General features: G+C 37.3%; 1 protein-coding gene across 2 annotated transcripts in view; it reads right to left on the bottom strand.

The window, feature by feature from the left end:
• SOX6 (SRY-box transcription factor 6) overlaps positions 1-13,258 on the bottom strand; it is a 238,176-nt gene that overhangs the window by 128,280 nt on the left and 96,638 nt on the right. For both annotated transcript variants that reach the window (XM_084263308.1, XM_084263307.1), the window contains exon 6: positions 10,118-10,186. In XM_084263308.1, the coding sequence (XP_084119434.1) occupies positions 10,118-10,186 (69 nt within the window). The remainder of the gene's footprint in view (positions 1-10,117; positions 10,187-13,258) is intronic.

Below are 13,258 nucleotides of genomic sequence, written 5' to 3'. Positions count from 1 at the left end.
GTATCTGTTGTATAATGAGGAATGGGTCCAAACTCAAATCCCTGGTCCAAAAAGTCACAAAACAAAGTCTTTCATTTCAGCAGAATTTGGTTCATTCCTCATAACTGTATTAGAGTTACCTGGTTAACAAAATACTCTGTTTCTAGAGTAAGCCATAAGCAAGCATGCCCCACACTGGTTTTTTCCCCTTGAGCATAAATGATCAGAAACTCCGAGCCCCTTTATCCACCTACTCTTTACAGATCAAAATGCAAAACATTCCCATGAAAACAAGGGAGAATATGCAAAGGTGTTATATGCTATGTATGCCACTGACATAATACTTTAATAGGATATGCTGTAATTTCCTGCAATTAATATCTTAGCACAGCTATAAAGGCTTTTTTCCAAAATTATACCATTGCATTTACAACGCTAAAATTAATGTTGTGTCAACCTTTCCATTATAAGCCCCCTTTTTCAGAGGTTTATAACTTGTCTGTAAAAATATATTCTGGCCTAGAATGTGGCATGTGAGATCTCCATTTAGAAGTGGCCATTTTGATTAAATAAAAAACATTATTTAATGTCTGTTTCAAGAAAGTCCTTTGAATGCCTTAAGAAATGCATGAGGGTCTGCCAAGTAATCTAGGCATTCTTAGAATAGAAACATTATTTTCTCTCCACAGTAAGCCACAATTCAAAGGATGTTTCACAGCCATGGAAGTTAGTCCATTCCTGTAATGAAAATACATGGATTCGGGAAACTACAGACTTCTTCAGTGAGATTAGTCTCTCTACTTGCCTTGTTCTGTGTGACAATGGCTATATGTGGTCAGCAGCTAGACTGTGTGGGAGACTCAAGCCAGCTGAAACAGGTTTCATTAAGGCAGAAGAGCAAGCAAGAGGAATGAGCGAACCTTCCTCTGCCTGGCTGAAGTGGATCCACCCTGGCTAAGAGCACCATTGGCATAAATTAAGGCAAGCGATAAATTGACAAAAATCATGAGAGAAAAGATGATCAAGATGTTAAAGAACCACCATATGAATTCTGAAACCACAAATTTCAAGTCTCTAAAATTTCATGTAAGAATTTAACTTAGGTTCTTAAATTAGGAACCTCGTTGTCTAATCAACAGAAGGTAATTCAGAGCACCTGGACTGCTTTATATATGGAGCCAAAAGTCCTAATTCAGTCACCCAAACTAGAGAGCTAAAATTAGATGCCCCCAAATATCTATATGCTTTTTATTCTGCCTCAAAAGAGTGTTGTGAGGATAATACCCTTCAGCTTATGAGACACTCACATATGCAGTTACGGAGGAGATGAGTATCCTGAAAATATATCACCAATAAAATTCAATGAGATGGAAAAGGCAAAGCTAGAAATGTGATAGCAGCGTTCTTCATACAAATCACTCCTTGTCAGGGCAAAAAACAAGTGCCATACCTCCTCCTCCGAGAAAAGTTTGTTTCTATATTATATAAATTGCTTCGTCAAACAAGGAAGCCCAGTGTCTGCTTATGCTATTAGGTATACATTGCACTACCAACTTCATTTTGTTAGCAGTAGCAAGTACCCATACGACTCATTTATCTACCTGATCTAGATTTTAAACTAACTATATGTTCCTCTAACTGGTTAATTTCTCATTCACGGAATAAAAATGACTAACACATTACTTTAAAATAAAGTTCTCTAACTCAGAAGGGCCCTTCCATACTGTGGGGCTGTGATGTGTCTCAAGATGGATTTCACACTTCACCATCAACTGTGAATTTCTTTGCTTTTATTATTTGGTGTTACAACTTTAATGTTTTCTTAACATACTGTCATTTTGGGTGGGTGAATAAGATGAATTCAGCATTTCATAATGCACCATTGTATACTGTTTACATCATTTATTTTCTTTTTATTGAATGATTACAAACTTCAATTTAAAATTAATAACATTTTGTGGGAGTTACTGCATGCGAATTAAGTGTGGTGATGTCAGTGCATCCCTCTGGAATTTAAAAGATATTTCACTGTGTTATATCATGTGCCGCACAGTATATCAATTTTTATTTCCCATCCCTCAAGTATGGAATGCACACTGTGTAACTTCTTAGATTCTCAATATAGACATAATTTACCCAAGCTGTGCAAATGCCCAACTTGCTGAAGATGATATATACAACATTTATATAAAAGCCTAGTTCTTTCAAACACACAGAAGTCCTGCATACAACACAAGCCACTGCATTATCTCATTATTTAGGGGAAAGGGGTTTTTAATGTAACAGACAAAGGGAAATAGGGTGTAAACTGCAATCATAAACCAGGTTTTCCTTACTTCAACAACTTTAAAATTAGATAGGTAAATTCCAGGAAAGGCCATTCACCTTTCCTTGAGAGCTATGCTTTGACATTTTTGCGAGTGCCTGGATTAAATGGTTGCATAAGACAGTGAATATTAGAAATATTATTTCACTTTACTTTTACCTATATGCCATCAAATGCATACCAAATGTTAAACAGCATCTGGTTTGCTCATTTACTGGTTTGCACGTACTACTACTTTCTTTATATGAATTCATAATTCCTGAATGCATTCAGAGAGCAATGCACTTCCTCCATGCTGTCATGACATTAAATATATTTAAAATAAATTTTATGCTCAAATTGATTCAGTAATACACTTGCATTCTGGAGCATTCCCACAATTACAAGTAAAACACATTTTAATTCTTTAGGTCAGGATTTAGTCCATCTGGTAAATTTAAGATTTTACTATGAGATTTTAAAAAGTACTTTACAATTTATTTGCTAAATGCTTTTGGCCTTTTTATGTGGGGCTGTACTTCATCATATTCCTCCAAATACCTGCTTCTGCAGACAGAAATGTTGACCTCTGATATCATCACATTCCAGTCTTGCCTGTATATCTGAATAACTCCATAAATCAAGCCATTTCAATACTTGTATTTATTTTCTTTATTCACTATCTCCTGGTGAGTGTGTCAAATAGTTGGGGTTTATTTAAAAAAAAATAATAATGCAAATCCTGATTGTTTTCCCTCTTGGCCTTCACATGGTTGTCAATCACAAATATCATCACTGAAAAAGTAACTAATTAGAAATGAAAGGCCAATATCTTATGCAGTTTCTGTCAGCCTTGGGATATGTTTCAATGTAACGCTGATATAAGACCTGATAAAGAGCTGGTGTGCCCAAAAGGTTGCCTGTTTTTTTCCAACAACATCTATTTGTCTAATAAAACACATTATATCCCCCCAAGCCACTTCCTCATTTATAGCTTTGATATTCCAGCCACAATACTAATATTCTAAAGTCCTTCCTCATGAGGAGCTCAATTCAGCAAAGCCTATTTTGTGAGTAACACTTAGACATACAAGTCATCAACTACAAGGTATGCAAGTATTATTCAAATAAATAAGACTTCACAGGATCAGGCCTGTTGGTAGGCTGCCAGTTGGCTCAACTTCTGCTCCCAGTTACCCATTTTAGTTTGTGCATGTGCCACATAAGAAGGAAACTGGTTTTCTGTGCCGGAGCAAATACTGCATTATTATTGCATTTTTCCAAATATTACATTATGCAGACTGACAGAGGGGGTGATGCAGACCTGTACTACCAGAGGGGTTCAGAGGGGCATAATCTCTGCCAAACTCCTTAGGACTGCCACAGCATGTCATTCCACACTTGCTGGAACGGGCAGACCACCAGTTGACAGTGACCCCTGGGCAGCAGTACAGGTGGGTAGCAAGTATTTCCTTGATCCTCTCCTGTTTTTCAGGAGCTGGCTATAATATGCCCCTAAATTAACAGGGCCCAAATCTGAGGCCCTTCTGTAAGCAAAGGCTGTAGGAGAAGTGTTTGGGTTCAATAGAATCAATGAGATTTTAGCCCCTGACTTTGACAGAGCCAGGTTTAGAGCAAGCACTTAAGCCACCGGCAAGATCGCAACACAGCACGCCTGAAGTGAACGAAGCAGCAGTACTTGAACTGGGAATGTGGATGCCTGTGCCTGTGGATGCCTGTGCCTTCATTTCCAATTTTAAAACAGACGTGGGAGAGGAAAAGTGGGAGGGTAACTACTATCATTTTCTGCACCAACATGAGCCTGAGAAACAATGACATTTACTTTGGTTTAACTAATTTCCACACATCAGATCATGTTCAGCACCCGTGTGCCAAAGTCCTATTCTTCAAGTCTGTTGAAATATCACTTTCCGAAACATGTGTGCTAACATTTGGCCAACACCACCACAAGATCATTTTATTAACTTGTAGCTCATTTCATAGACTGCTGCTCATGTTGCTAACATATGCTATTCTACCATTTACTGCTCTATAATTAGAGAAGTCATATGAAAGAGATACACAAGGCTTAATTTTTGCATTAAATACAATTTGTTTAGACTCTGGTAGGCAAAATAAAGCTATAAAAAAACCCCAACATATAGTGAAGTAGAAAACTGCAAGAAAGCTAATTTAACTCTTAGAAGGTCACAGCAAACATTACTAAAAACTTACTCCCCCACCTCAAGACTGCACACAGTTGTTTAAGGATTTTGCTTTGCCAGAATAAACCTTGTTTGCAGGGGCTGAGGGCGTCAGGGGCGGAACAGCTAACAGGATCCTTGCAAAAGTGGGACCAATGTGCAAGACCAGAAGCTCAGGAGCAGTACAAGAGGCGCAAAGCTTTAGCACAGCGTGGCTTTTTGTTTAGGCCATCACCATGCTGTCATGCCAAAGCATTTTTAGTATGGAAGATGCTGAATAAAGGACAGAGAGCATTGCTGGAATATTTATTAAGGCATGGGCTGCTCAGAGAAGGCAGGAACCCCACATCACTTCTCTTCCCACACAGCTGACAGAGAAAATTCTAAGCCAGCAAACCACGAAGATGGCTTTTGTTGGAAAAAGTTAGCCTGCAATAGATGTTTTGCCTTGGTGCTTTTCAAATAAGCACTTTAGGACTCATTAATAAGACACTATGCAATAGTAAATCCAGTACAATACATTAGACTTGGATATTTTGCATATTTGGTTTTCCTCCACTGGATCAATTTCCATTTTCACTGAGCAAGTTCTGAGCAGGACAGAAGCTGTGATGCCACACCTACAGCAGAGTCCCATGAATGTGGATCAGGGAGATACCAGCCAGCTACAAGTTACAGGCATATGACAGCATTTCTGTCTTCCATATGCACGTGACTGCATTGCAGAAGGGAGCTGGACCTAGATTTTTTTTTTTTTTAATACTCAACTGTTTAAAGAAAAAAGTTACCAAACACAACTGGGAACCGATTCATAAGCACCCTTGAATTTAAGGGAAATATATCCTTTCTACTGTAAATTAATAAACTGCAGCTATAGTTTATTAATAATTTCCATTTTCTACTGCCATAATTTTGACTGCTTATAAATTACAGTAGTTTTACCTATTCTTTAATCCAGAAATATCATTATTTAAATGTTTGATGCAGGCTGCAGTGCATCTATCATTACTTGTAAAAGTTAATTAGATTAGATAAAAGAAATAATTAGATTTGCATTTTCATCCTGGTTTTAAACTTCCAAAGAAGATCACAACAGCATGCCTGTGGGCAATTAAAAACAGCATACAGCAGTGAAATATAAAGGCAAAAAAAGTCTGTTTTTCCTGGCTAATTCATGATTGAAGATACAATTACAAAATATTTTAAGGGTTTGCTGAAGCTGGGGGCTATTCCTAGACTTCTAAGCTTTGTTTATAAGTCTCTCTCTCTTTCAAGGGAGTATCTGATGTGCCTACCCTGCCAATAGAAGTATCAAATTGCTTTCAATGGCTTTATTTGGTCCTGTTCAGAGCTTGCTGGAAGAGAATCAGTTTCATGATCAATAACCCCCCCCAAAATAAAAAAAGAAAAAAAAGTGGGGGAGGATATTCCCTAGTGCTGGAACAGTAGCATCACAAATGCCTTTTGCTTGTCAATGCTAAATACAGTTTAAAAAGAGACACAACCTCAGAGAGTGTAACTGAGCTGACAATAACTAGATTCCAGCTTGTGCATTTTCAGCAAGCTCACTGCAAGGAGCTTTAACCTGTCTCCAAAAGGCAATAAATGAAAGGTTCGGCTCTTAAAATTGGAGGTCAGTTACATACTTAATGATGAAGCATATCTTTAAATCTATTTCTACTATTATTATCCTAGCAAAAAATTAATTAACCAGGTCAGGGAGGCCGTGAAGGCTAATGTGGAATGTAATTATTCCTGATCTTTAGACGTGTACTTCACATAAAGAGATAGTCCTTATTCAGCTCACCAGGTACCTGGATTGTCAGTAGTTAATCATGGATAAGAAGAGAGAGTCATTGGTTCAGCCTCTTAAGTTTTAAGTATGATTCAAATGATTCCTATTCAAGGACAGTTTAAATAGTTGTAATTTTTATGTTACTGTTCCTTTGTTTGTTTACTATCATGATAATCATGTCCACTCTTTTTTGAATGAAACACAAAATGCACGAACATTAATATGAAACTATGACAGAATGAAGGCATAGTTGAAAGTGAGAAAAAAAAATATTAGGAATAATTTCTAGTGGCTGAATTAAAACAGAATACATATGAGAGCAGAGGAAGCCAGTTTTTATATGTGAATCATTCAGATTCAAACAGAAAAGGAAATGCTCTACAATGGCACTGAGCGTAGTACAGATGAATAAGGTGAAGGGAAATGGTCGAAAGCCATTTGGACCAGTTCTCACTGTAACACCCATTGCAGGTTTTCCAGAAAAGCTGAATAAGCACCCCTTTTAAAGATTTCAGCCACAGTTTAGGATGACTCCTAATGAAGTCTGCCAGCTGAAAAGGAAAGCCCTCAAACTGTCATCCCTTAAATCCCTCCCTACATATTGGGAATCCTGGAGCAACATGCTTTAAGCATCAATAGGACCCAGACCCTTCCTCAGCTGGGGGCAGGGGCACTGAACTCAGAGGGATTTCAGGACAGGAAGCAGTTCTCAAGGTTGAAACCGTTTTAAAGATGCAAGCCTTCCCTTCTTCTAATGTAGTCTTGGCTTCATGGTGTACCACTAAATTCCTCCTTTAAACACTTTTTTCCTTATCCATAGAGGTTTTCCCTACCAGAGCACAGGCTAAGACATGACCTTTTGAAATAGTCTCATTTTGTCCATTTTACTTTAAGAACGAATACTTTTTTAAAAACTAAAAAAGAAATAAAAAGTTCTCTTAAAAGATCTGAATCTACCTGGAGACTGGTTTGTGACCTCTTACGTGCCCTACAGTATTTTCTCAACCTTATTTCAACTAAAAGCAATGATTTCTCTGCACAGCTTTGCAGAATGAAGAACTTCATTTGGCATACTAGATTCCCTCCCATCTCTATAGACTTTCCTGTAGGACAGTGTTTAAGAGCATTATGAACATTTGAGCTGAAAAGTAATAATGCTCTGCAATTATTTGAAATTTTTCATTTAAGACTCTCAAAACCTTATGTTTGAATTGGGGAACAGAAGAAATTTGCCAAATTTCACATAATCAAAGACAGAAGAGAGAACAAGTCCAGATTCCCACTCCCTTTAGCCAACAGGCAAAACTGCTTTCCCCAGCATGCATACCCTGAAAGTAACATTAGCTTCACTTAGAAAACACGAGATGATTATGCAGAACACTTAATGACCTCAGTACTCTTGAAATACCTGTGTTGTTTTCATACACTTAGCCTAGCTAATGTCCTCTTTGCTCATAGATTGTTGACAAAGTTTTGAAGTAAGGTGTTCCAGGAAATGGTTGCAAAACAAAACAAAATGCAACTGAATCAAATAAGGTGTTCAGATTATTAAATAAATAAACAATGTACAACATAATGTAAACAGTAAATACCAAATAATGAAAATTCTCAGTAAATTACCCTACAGGGTATCCAGGGAAAGATGTTTTTTTATTTAATATGGACATTTCCACTTTTTTATGTGGTTGACAGAAATCTTGTAAGCCCCATCTAAAATAATTTCTAATTGTTTAAATGATTAAACTAACTGGTTGCATTTATTCACAGAATTTATTGTTTAAGAATTAACACTCTACCTCAGAAGATGACAGTGGTACACTGTGTATGCTTCATATGATGAAAACATTGCATCAGCAATGCCACACTCCTGCATACTGGAGAACATACTGTACTTAGTTCAAGTAGCTGTGCCATGAATAGTCCCATGCCCAGATGGAACTGGCACCTGTGCTACTTATATTTTGTAATCTTTTCAAAAGGGGAGTGACAGGGAAGAGTACTATTGTTTTTCCATGCATACAAAGTATAGTTAAGAATCCACACTCTTATATAAGTAATTGCTGTTTCCTGAAAAGGGTTGATCAACAGTGTCTTAAAAGAAAATGCACCTTCTGTATAAAATCAAGAAAGTTCTTGGGGATGCAGTTCCAAATTTTACCAAGCTCAATAGCTAAACTGAGAATGTAAACATTTATTAGGAAATCGTGTTTTCCCCTCAAGCCACAGAAAGCATGATTCACCTCATCTCACTTCAGATCTCTACACTATAGGCATGAGCATCCATATCCTTTATAGTTAATAGAGAGAAACAGCCATTTTAGGGAATAATTCATGTGACATTTTAAATGTCTGCTTTAGGACAAGATGAATTGCATCCTAAAACTTTTCACTCTGTTTCTCTCTGTTCACTATAAAAACAATCTGGATAATTAATTGAGACAGCCTATGCTGCAGCTATCTAGTTTTGACATGATGAATTTCACCCAGAGTCACCAGTGCGACTTCAGTATTAGTACTGAGATTTCCTGGCAAGACGCTGGGAAGGGACCTGGGAGAACTGTCACAACGCTCTGTCTCCCAGCTGCCTCCTCTTTTACCTCCATCCCATCTATAGCCCTTCAGGAGCTACAGTTCTCAACATACTGCAACACTCAGCATCAATTCAATGGCAGCAAACCTATTACAAGCCGCAGAGGCAACTTGGCGACTTAACTTTTCACCCAAGCAACTCCTGGCTAGCAAACTTGTCACAGAATTAAGAAAGAACAAACAAGTAAAGAAGAACCACTTGGCTCACAAGCAAATGGACTATGTAAGCTGCTGTTTAGCCTAGGAAACAATCTCCTAACAAACTTTTTTTCAGTAATCTCCTTGTAAGATCAATGTATGTTCGAGATGGCATCTGCCCAGCATGCCCAGTGCTTCATACTGGAGTCTACAATGTTCCTTGGGCAATTCCACTACCAATCTGGCTAACAAGCTGGGCAGGGAGACTGCCTCAAATACACTGATTATCTATCTTTATATTTACATGTATCTAAAGAGGCCAAACTACTGACCAACTATGGAATAAGAGTAGCTTATAGTGACAAGAAATTTGCAACAAGGATGACCAATAAATAATTTAGCTGACAAACAGAACAATCATTAAAACACTTCTTTGCATATACCTTTAGGAAACGATGGGAAAGCAAAATTGTGAGTGAACACAAAAATGAACCTGCAACTTATTCTAAGACCACATTTCCCTGGAGTCAGTGGAAGGATAAAACTACTGGAAAGTACTGAGTGAACTGAAACATAAAGTACCTTTAAACTTTTCACTATAGCATACCTCTCAGTAAAACATATCCACTTTCTCCAACTAGGAACAAAAATTCTTTCTGTGTCCTAAATTTTAAAGGAACCTAAAACATTTTAAGTTTCCCATGCAAACAAGTCTCTTGCTTATCAGGCTCAACTATGTTTCAGTCCTAGATTTTATGCCAAATAAAGATTTATTTTTTTATCAATTCTCTGTATTCTGAAGCCAGATTTGAAAATAAAACTTAAGACAAATGGGTTATTTTTTCTTTTCACTATTCTTACAACTCTTCTATATTTATGTACACCTAATACAAACATGCCATCTTCCAACAGGCACTGACATTTAGAAGGAAACTTTGCTTGTTCCATGAAAAAGATGTTTGACCACAATTTTCTAAGACACAAAGACCCTCCATAAAGAGCATCTTTACTGAGTTAGTAAAGCATGTGGCTGTTTTATTTTAGATCCTTCCCTCTCCATAAACGGAATTTAAGTATAATCAGAAGACAGTAATAAAACATACTGACCTGAATTTGCTGCTGCAGTAGATTGATTTTGTGCTGCTGTTGCAGAAGTTGCTGCTGTTGTCTTGCAATCTATTAGAAATAAAATTTCCATTAAATTAAAACAGTAATATCAAAACTTCAATACTATGAGTGAAAAATAGTTTATTGGTTATTTTTTATTAAATTTTTATTAAGCATCTTTTAAAAAAAATTTAGAGGTGTCTACATATGTGATGTAAACTTTTTAAATTTAAATGCAACACAAAAATTTTGTTAGCCAGTCAGAAATATGTATTTTAAGCACTTAGGTCTTGACTCTGCAAAGCATAGAAAGATGGGCTTAGCTATGTGCATGTGAATAATCTCATCACTATTCAACAAAGCATTTAAGCCTGTGGTGATCTTTGACTATGATGCATTACAGTTAGCTACAATGGGAATGAAACACATGCTTAAAATTAAGTGTTTTGCTGAATGGAGATGGGATTACTCAGGTGCTTAAGGTTAAACACACATTTTCCTGCTTTGCTGAACTGGAGCCTTAGCTAGTATTTATAGATATTTCACTACTCAGCACAAGCTCCTCGGGGCAAGCTTCTGTAACTTCATTGACAATGAGCAGCACATCACTCCTCTTGTAAAACTCTAAGTCTTCCTTGGAACTACTCAAGGAAGTAGGGTCTTGTTCTGTGTAAAAGTAGCCCCTCATGCTCAGTAACTCATCCTCAACACAACCCTGGGAAATATGTAAATATTCCTAACCTTATTTGGCAGATTCAGTAAAGGATCTGGAGGGATAAAGGTTCACTGCATACCTTCTCTAACACAGATGAAGAGAAGCAAGTGTTCAGGGCAGGGAGCGTTAAGAGACTAACAAGAGAGAATCTGCCCCAGACAATTCTCTTTCCCCAGTTCACACAAACCATCTAAAATCAGAATGTAAGAGCACAAGGGAAATCGGATCTTTCCCTTAGATCACAGAGCTGCTCCCTGCAATAGTTAACATGGACTACAGCTATGAAGGAGAAGCCACGGGGAGCTCGGGGAACAACTGGTCTTGTACTTTAGAAGGATAACCGTGCAGCAGACTGAAACAAGGACAAGATTTGTGTTTCCTGGAAACCCATGCCTCAGCACTTCTGCTACCTTCATTTCTTACGTATAATTTCCCCTCCTATAAATATTTATCTAGAGCAGAGGAGCCACATAAACCAGGAAGAAGCTGGTGACAAAGGTAGCATAGTCACTCGAATCTACTGTTTCGGTTTCGGCAAAAACCTTCCTGGTCTCCTAACATCTTCTGAGCATGCTTAGCTTGCTTTGTTTATAAAAGAGAGAGTAAGTAAAATGTTTTTACGATAAAAAGAATTACAGAAATGTACCAAAGTTAATTTGGAAATAAACAATCACATAGTTCTAGTGCAAACTGTTCATATTAACTCATAAGGAATTTGCAGTTACATATTAACAGCTTGTAATTGTGCACACACAGAGATCAAGTCTGTCATTCCCTTAATCTCTCATTTTGTTACCTGGAAATAGCTTTGTCATTTTTTTCACTGCTACAGTTAAAATTCACTTTTGCATGAGACACCAACACAAAATCCATACATATTTTAAGTCTTGCATATGGCCTCAAAGAGACAAATTAAGGTCTATGTGATTCTGGGGCTGGATCAAGGCCAATAGCCACACAAAAAAGTAATCAAGCAACTATCATAGTCCAGTACACTGATGCTTGTAATAGGGATCAAACTCCCTTTATGAGTCTGGTGTTCAAATATCTCTGTAAAAATCTCCGATTAAAGTCTATGAAACTATCGTCAACAAAGAAGCAGGCCCTAGTCTGCTAGTGAAAAAGATAGCTCAGACCCAGGTGCCCAGGCAACCTAGGGCAGCTCCTGACACCATGTCAGTGCTCAGCAGTAATGTCTGTGCTTGGAAAAGCATTCCACAGACAGAACTGTTTGCATCTGCTGGTGATCTGGCTGCTGCATTGCATGGTAAGCAACAGCCAAGGCAAGGATGACATCTTTGTTTACGTGTGCAAAGGCACTAGTCTCCTGGAGTTCAAACTGCTTGTGACCAGTTTTTTGTGCCCATGGGTACAATATAGTACCATTTGAATAGGCATTTCCTGATGAAAACCAGAAACATACCATGAAGCATCTAATGTCAATGGTTCCTCTTAGATGGAACAGTCCTGTGATAGAAAATGTATCCAATACCCCGCAATGCAATTACCATAGCATATTCTTGATGTATAGGCTTGACACAGTAAAGTAGGGTACACAAGCACCATGTGGCTCAAATTCTGAATTTTATTTGCCTATCGGTTGAGCTACATGCTCGCTTCATTGAGCATGACAACCTAGTTTTAAGTGTCATTTAATTTTCATTTTGAAATATAATTACAAAGTGTTCACTGTAAGATATCACTCGTCTGCAAATGTGTCAAGATTAATTTGTGCTAGCTTATTCACAAGTGTCAATAGTTAATTACTGTGTCATCTCTGGATGGCTAAATGACATTCTAACTTCTGATTTTTTACAGTGTTCCTTTATGTTATTTTCCATTAGGGGATGAGTCCATATTCCTACATGTGGGCAAATACTCAAGCACATAAAATACCAGACGTCACAACTCATTAAAATCAATAGAGCATATATTTCTGTATATATCCTATAAAATACATTTAACTGAAAAGATAATTCTAGTAATAATGTCAGATTCCTAAAATCCACACATTAATTTGGATCTGTCTGATCTAATGCCTATGGGACTAGAGTATGGGACCACTGTTGTTACACTTTTCTATAACGAGAAAAGGACACTACTTTGTACAACTGCATCTCAAAACCACAAAACAACCAACAAAAAAAGCACCAAACCCCCCCAAAAAATCTAACTAACCAACAACCAAAAAACTCCAGAACATGAACAAACAAATCAAACCTCACTTGTAGGAGATATCTGAAGCTTTGGGGGTGCTTAAGGTTATTTGTTCAATTATTTTCTTGTCAAATAGAGTTAAATAACACTTATAGTCTGGTTTATTTGTAACTCCCAAATTGCATCTCAGTGCAAGAACCAAGAACTGCAAAATTCATCAAATGCCATTTATTCTGGGAAATAAATTATTTTAATGTCCACACCCACTT

This window comes from Gallinula chloropus, assembly GCF_964237585.1.
Source record: "Gallinula chloropus genome assembly, chromosome: 4".
Taxonomy (NCBI): domain Eukaryota; kingdom Metazoa; phylum Chordata; class Aves; order Gruiformes; family Rallidae; genus Gallinula; species Gallinula chloropus.
This window is presented reverse-complemented; position numbering and strand designations above follow the sequence as displayed.